The 7,519-nt window shown below is 43.1% G+C and overlaps 1 protein-coding gene across 1 annotated transcript; it reads right to left on the bottom strand.

Moving 5' to 3' along the window:
• Window positions 1–2,976: 2,976 nt before the first annotated feature.
• LOC147610466 (uncharacterized) lies at window positions 2,977–5,236 on the bottom strand. The gene is made up of 4 exons (XM_086786544.1): window positions 4,480–5,236; window positions 4,054–4,380; window positions 3,692–3,914; window positions 2,977–3,568 (listed from the first exon to the last, which is right to left on the bottom strand). The coding sequence occupies exons 1-4, from the start codon at window positions 4,678–4,680 to the stop codon at window positions 3,474–3,476; spliced, it is 846 nt and encodes a 281-aa protein (XP_086642670.1). The 5' UTR covers window positions 4,681–5,236; the 3' UTR covers window positions 2,977–3,473.
• Window positions 5,237–7,519: the final 2,283 nt, after the last annotated feature.

The following is a 7,519-nucleotide window of genomic DNA, read 5'->3' on the forward strand; positions in this document are numbered from 1 at the left end:
TAAAAGATAAAAGATACAAGATTAACTGCCTAGTAGAAACTAATTAAAAATTTATAGCAACATGGACCACTGTTACCTTGCGGCCAAGAGCAATAGCTATCGAATAATTCCGAAAGAAACAAAATTGTTTGCAAGTCCCATGCTAGATTTGGAGAACCAGCCACACAAGCAACTGCCCACTAATCTTCTTTCAAGAAAGAAGCTAGAGCCTAGCTACAACTCGGCAACCAGTCCAATACCACATGGACAACAAGTTTTCAAACTGGGCGCTAGTCGGATGCTATTCATAGCCAAAGAGTGAACCAGCCCAATAACAATGCAACTAATGATGCTTAACAGGGTCACACCAGTATTATTACTAGTGTAATGGCTCGTCTCTAACGGGTAGGAGCTAGGCACACGCCACACCATTTAAAAGATAATTGTACAAAGAAGGCATTTTGGCACGCAATCCTCTCTTTTTGTGTGTGTGTGCACTACAATCCTCCCCCCTTCTCTCTTTCTCTCCCTTTCACCATTGTCACATTCTCTCTCGGAGCTCCCTCTCTTTTCCCCCCAACAAACACACACACACACATAGACTCTCACTCTCTCTCTCTCTCTCTCTCTCTCTCTCTCTCTCTCTCAAGCACCCCCCAGATCGGAAAGCTAATGAGAGAACCAACTCCCCCTATGGGCAAGTTAACAAATCTTATGTGAGAGAGAGAATATATCTGTGTGAGGGAAGAAGCTCCCTTTTCGGGGTTTCAAATTGCACACACAAAAATAAAGCCCATGAGAGAGAAAGAGAGAGAGAGTACCTATCTGAGAGAACTCCATGCACACAGTTTGCCAAAAAATAAGCTCTATGCCAGCACCACCTGCACACAAAATACTAAGCTCAAGAGAAAGAGAGAATACCTATCTGAGAGAACTCCGTGCACACATTTTGCAAAAAAATAAGCTCGACGCCAACACCTACACACAAAATACTAAGCCAGAGAGAGAGAGAGAGAGAGAGAGAGAGAGAGAGAGAGAGAGAGAGAGAGAGAGAGAGAGAGAGAGAGAGAGAGAGAGAGAGAGAGAGAGAGAGAGAGACTTACCTTGTGTGTGTGGGAGGGAAACAAGGAAAGAGCTACGGCAAAAGGCTATGGGAGTTGCAGGCAAGAAATGTATGAGAGAGAGATGGTCGTTGTATGTGTATGAGAAAGGGAGAGTGATGAGACAGAGAATGCCACCCATTAATGATTTGAATTAGTCTTTTAGAACTGCAACACGACTTCCCATATGCACTTGAATTTTAAACTCTCTCTATATTAAAAGGACCTTTCTCCACCCCCCCCCCTTATCACTTGCATGTGGAACCAAGAAAAGTGAAACGAAGTTTTTGCTATTAGCTACTAGATGTCTAAAAAACTCTCCGCATAGCATCACTAAGAAAAGTCAACCCATCTTCTCCTTTTATGTATAGTATAAGATGGGTGGAAATATCCTTTGCCTTGGTGGTTTATGGTCATTCAACATGTATACAAGAAAATCATTTCAAGAATTTAAATAAACTAGTCGATTGATCCGGGCTCCGCATGTCTCCGACCTCAAAATTTAAATTCTACCCCAAGGCCCAACCTTTTCTTCTCGAACCTCCAAATCCATGCCACATGCGTGCTTTGTGAAACTCTTCCTTACAATAGTATAGAGATAGAGAGATAAATTGCTTGAATCCAACATGATGGCCGAAAATATGACTAGTGGGTGATATTCTAATTGGTCGTTCTATCTTCATTCAAATGTAACCAATTGAAAATGTGAGAGTGCCTTTTCTCCTTACATTTGTGAACCTCAGCTCAGGTGTGCAGAAAAGACGAGTTCGCTTTATCTTGGAACTTGCTCAACTTTTAAAAATTTAAACTTTACAAAAATTATTCACCTTATTTTCAAAGGAGAGAAAAATGCCACCTCCATTCTTTCAAAAAAATAGAATTAACTCGATGAAAATATAAAAAAAATGCTTATTCAAAACTATATTTTGCAGTTCAACTCATGGTGAGAAGGCTTTATGTCAAGTTCAATCCAATAAAATTTCCCGAACAATGGTGCACCTTGCGATCTCGTGCATGCACATGCACGTTTCAGGGTGGTGGTGGTCAATCCCGGTTAGTGTGGAAATGAAAAGGTTATAGCCAATCCCAATTAGCGAGAACCATGGTGCACCCTGCAATCTCCCTTTTAAGGTAACCGGCCAATCCCAGTTAGTGTGGAAATCAAAAGTGGCCCTTCGCTGGTGGCCAATCCAAATTAGCGAGAACAAGCTTAACAAAGTCACAAAAAGCTGCCCGTTAGGGCAATTTTCACTTCTCAAATCATGAAAAAATCCATTGTAATTTTATCTAGCCTTAACCTTGAGAAAAAATCTATTGTAATTTTATTAGCCTTGAACCTTAAGAAACAAAATTATCGAATTATAGTTATAAAACTGGTTACCCTATGCAACTTTATCAATTAATACCGCTCATCCTTTATTTAATTCTACTTAAAGAACGCTTGCAAAACTTGAAATTGAGAACCCAACACATTGGAATCTTGGATTTTGGAACTTCACGAACCACTAAGCCATTCAGAAGATGGGGTTGTGATTGACTCATTGGATTGTAATCTTAAATCTACCCAACTCAAGTGTATGGAAACAGCCTCCATTTATCTTGCATCGAAACTAGCCCTTCATTCATGAATCTTCTGCTTTACAATATCGAGAATGAAGCGTTTTCCAAAGACCATAAATCTATGGAAAGAAGGTTTCATTAATTATTCAACTAGGACCATAAATCTATGGAAAGAAGGGTCTATTAATTATCCAACTAGGCATCAAGGTGTAAGAAAGGGTTCATTCCCGTAGGCTACACTATCGCAATTGATGAAAGACAAGCGAAATAAGCATTCTCTATTGCATAAATCAAGAGAAAAAAAAAAGCCTATTGATAGTCCGACTCTGATTTACACTTCATTGATCCACGACTGACAACTAGACACCATACTTGCAAGTTGTAGGGCATCAACTTGTTAATAAGAATCAAAATCCAATAAATATCAGTTTTCAAACTTCAAAAGCAGACCTAATCGGCTCAGCATGCGCACAGCCTCTACGAATTTTGACAGGCCAGACAGATGGAAGGAAACCCAATGTTCCAAAATAATTCATATCGAAAGTAATTCACGGGTTAAAATTAGAAAATTCAGAATTTACCCAAAACCAGGAGCTACTGTGATGGGTAATTTCCACCTTGAGAATAAAACATAAGATTGACAAACAGTGGCACATGAGCTGCCCACTCAATTTTACAGTTATTGAGTATTTTTATATCATCCCCATCTTATTCAACTCTACAATTGGGAGGAACTGCTCATACACTCCTTGATGCTGCGTCTGTAATGGAGCTTCAAAAGAGTTTACAGAAGCGGTGTAGTTTGTTGATAAAAGGAAGCCTGTTTCATAGGGATCAGCAACTGTAGCCGTGATAGGGCAAACTGCCGTCTTTGCACTTGTTTATCTCCACGTCTGGGCTTTTCTGAGACGATACAAGCCCTCCAAGATCTGACCAAAACAAAGGGCAAAACGCCACACTCAGACTCCTATAAAACGAACCAATAAGGGAATGATAATGATCAGAAAATGGCGAAGTTAATCCCATACACGTTCACAAGTTAGAGTACTAACCAGTTCTTCTCCTATGCTGAGATCCCAAGTTAGTGACCCTTGGAAGAAACACGCCCGTCCCAATGGACTCCTTGCGAAATGCTGCGTGATCGTAAAGGGCAATGCGGGCTTCAAGTGGAGGCAGCTTCCAAGCCTCGCAACGTAGTTCTTCACCGTGACGCGCGTTGCTACTCGCAGTAACCTGCCTTCTGCTATAACTACGACTCCTACTCCAACCTCGGTACTGCGACCAGAAAGAATTTATACAGAGAATGTCATCCAAGAAACACTGTTATCATTCAAACACCAATACCTGTGATATTCAGACACACACATGAGACACGCACCACAGCACATACAGGATTCAAATCTCAATTGCTTACCATGGCGCCTTCCTGTAGATGCCTCGTTAAACTAACACCACTTACGCAAGCCCGTGCATCCTCTGTGTAGTAAGAACGGTAATGAGAACCTTTCCTATGGAAGCTATGATTGTTGTGGAGATACAGGCACTGCTGTGATTCGGCTTGGACAGAGGGCGAGCCTTTTCTTTGGGTTTCCTCGATAAAACTCAACTCGTCTGCAAGAGGCCGAGAGAGATATCCTACTTTGTTCGTCTCGGCTCGGGCAGAGAAATCCTTGCCGCTGCTTTTCTTTCCCATCTCTACATCCTTGACCCGACCTGACCGCAAGGTTCCTGGGCTAGACCACTGTGAAAACAAAATCAGAATAAGGCCCACGAGAACTCAAGGCCCTTGGGCCTTTAACCCTACACGAGCCTCTGTGCATTAAACAAGCATACAGCTCACCATAGCATCATGTTTCGCGCAAAATATGTTTTCTTCCTCTGAAGGTTCATCGTCTTCCAGCATCGCATGTGCTATCTGCTCGGCAAGGCTTGAAACGTAGTCATAGTCGTCGTCACTATCGCATGAAGAAGGCTGTAGCTCGGCCATGTTTTGGGTACTCCTAGCTACACTGAAGAGAGATTGGCCGGTCACTACAGCCATACCTTCTTTCTCCAACAAGCATGAAACAGCCTTGAGAGCTAGCTTAAAAGCTTATACCTTTCTAAGTTACTATCCTTAGGAAAACCAACAACGAACTCTGAGCAAGAGAAGAGGGAGAGGATGAGGGGCATAGGAACTAAACGGCTTGCAGCAATATCAGCGAGAAGCTAGCGAAGGCAGAATATGGTGAAAGCTATTAGCAGAAGAGGAAGAGGACGCCAGCAGTGCTCGAGTAGTGCTGGACCGGTGGGGTGACAAAAGGCTACACACTCATGTCGAAACTCGAGAACAGACCAGATCACACAGTCTCCAACAGCTTTGATCAGAGAGGATGGGATAGATAGGGCCCGGCCCCCAAGTAAAATAGAGATTGACGAGGCCAGGCCCCCTCGCCGGCCGCCCGGGGTGTCATCTCAGAGAGTGAGATAACTGAGAGAATGAGGGGTAGTGATGACAGTGTTTAATTTTATGCTTTCGAGTAACATCATCTGTTCCAAGGTAGTTATGATGTGTAGTGCAGTAGAGGTTATGTGCGGGCCCTTGACGTTACGACCCTCTCGCCGGCGCTGTTGGGGGTTGGCGTTATCTTTACGTGGATAGAAAAGGCTGGCGTAAGGGCCTAGCCACGCAGCGTGAGCGGGCTGCGGGTAGTGCGGGCGTTGGTGGCGGGGGCCGCTCTTTTTTTGAATGTGGCACGGCGGCGCGTAGGCGGCGCCCACCGGCCAGCTTTTGTTTTTTTTTTGGGTGGGATATGAAGGGTGTACGTGGGCGGTGGGGCTGCAGCCGCGGCCGCTTCCGCTTGGAAGTGAAATATCCAGCTCTACAGGACCACATCAATATAGATTTAGTAAAGAAAGAACACTGTAACTTTGCTAAGAACACTGTAACTTTGCTGGATTGATAAGCAACTGAATGGAAACAGGTGTGTTACACTGTTACACACAAAAAAACACTCCTCCGTTCAGTCAGACGGCAGTGTGCGAAATTATATTTCTAAATATTGGGCGTATTTTTTCGGCAGATTTAAGATAGGTTGAAGGTCTTTATAACTAAGACTAGTAGATCTTAACTTCTGCATTGTAATTTGTACCCGTTTTTTCAAACTGGTCACTGGTCACAAGTGGTGACTCGCTGGGCAGGCCGGCCTGCATATAGTAATTGCGGAGGAAGAAGATAGTCCCTTGTTGGATTGCTGACAACGCCAGCTATCCAGTCCGGACTTCCCAACTAGACTGAACTAGTATTGCAGCGACCAGCTATGCATATATACATACATTATTGTATAAGTATTCCTTGAGACATAGGGACTGTGGTTGGCACGTTGCCGCCGCCCGCTGCCTTATCTTTTGGTACCATCATGTACTACGTAGCAGCCGAGGCGTGGCCATGCGCCGCCCGGCAGAACAGTGGCATTTGTAACTATCGCAGCCAGCAGCTCTTAGGCCCGACTCAGTTTCGTTGTCGTTCAAACAGAAAACCATAACATGCCTGAGTCCTGATTAGAGACGCCACCACAATCAGAAATTTGGAAACTTAGGTTGCGCCCATTTCCTCTCTTACATACAGAATATATATATACAGTATGAAGCTTCAACCTTCCAAGTGACTGTGTCCCTCGTGTAACTAGTGTTTTTGTAACTGAGTCTGTTTTGCTCCGGGACTACGGAAATTAAAAAAAAAGCTTACGCTACATCAAAATTATGATCTTTATCGGATGTTGTATGATGCTTGCCGCTCAAGCAACAACATCGTATACATAAATCAAGGTAAAATTGCACGGCCCGACCTCAGGCTCAGAGCCGTTGGAAGGTATAGGCTTAAAAATTCCTGCTTCCCTTCCAAGTCCCAAGACTCCCAACTTCAAGGTGGATTCAAATACTTGCTTGAAATTGGATTTAACCTTTAAAGTTTATGTACTGAGTGCGCCTCGATTCCGACAGTCCTGAACACTAAAGTACACAGCGTGATAGAGACTCGAGAGTCGACCGTCGAGTGCAGTGACCCGCCACCCGAGACTTAGTTTTCTTATCTTTTTACCGACAGCTTCAAACTTCAAAACTCCACGGCCCAGGCTCCAGCCTTCATTTCATTTTGTAATTAACTATTAACAAGTCTCAGTTTTGAAGGGGCAAGCCTACAACGTATCCATGTATCTCCCCTAGCCAAAATTGGGAGGTTGGAAATTTTGTTAGGCCAACAGATCAAATGCTCTACAGAAATATCATATCGAATGTTCTACGTGCTGAATACCTATACCTGTGGGTTGTTTGGTTAAATAGAAATAAGTGCCTGTTTAATAATACTAGTGGCTTGACCCGTCCCTGACGGGCAAGAGTATTCTAATTTGTCGCGATTACAAATCAGTGCATAGAGAGTGTTGCTCTAGAGTTCCAACATCAAGTGTTCAAGCCCTCAATGCGAAAGCGATGGCACGCATGGGTGTGTTTTTTTTTTCTTACTTTCTAATTCCAAACAATTGAAAAAAAATGCTCATCTTCGAAGGGTAAGTAGGGATAAGCCGTATATTTGAAGCCCATGATGGGCCCCATGGTCCCTAACTTGCCAACCTATATATAAACACACCATGCTTGCTATATATATACTCCTAAAGCACTCAATGTCATTTCAATCCAAAATAAGGTTGACAATCTCAACACACCTAAACAAAGCTTTAACACAATCTTTGGACAACTGGATTATCTCTCCTTAGAAGCCTATACTCCCCGCCTCCATCTAGCAAAAAAACATTAAAGGAAAAAACATTAGCTAGTCTAAGATAAACTTTTCGTGGAAAAAAAGAAAGAAAACAACAAAACCTTACAGAACTCATTTGACAACA

This window comes from Cibotium barometz, chromosome 49, assembly GCF_041138505.1.
Source record: "Cibotium barometz isolate CiBa-2024 chromosome 49, ASM4113850v1, whole genome shotgun sequence".
Classification (NCBI taxonomy): Eukaryota; Viridiplantae; Streptophyta; class Polypodiopsida; order Cyatheales; family Cibotiaceae; genus Cibotium; species Cibotium barometz.

Bases quoted from the DNA above. Each gene is read 5' to 3' on its own strand.
- LOC147610466 (XM_086786544.1), bottom strand. From the start codon at position 4,680: ATGGCTGTAGTGACCGGCCAATCTCTCTTCAGTGTAGCTAGGAGTACC. The intron at 3,915-4,053 runs GTAAGCAATTGA...TTCTGGTCGCAG, and splicing joins ATCTACAGGAAGGCGCCATG to TACCGAGGTTGGAGTAGGAG. The intron at 3,569-3,691 runs GTTAGTACTCTA...TGTTTTGGTCAG, and splicing joins TCAGCATAGGAGAAGAACTG to ATCTTGGAGGGCTTGTATCG.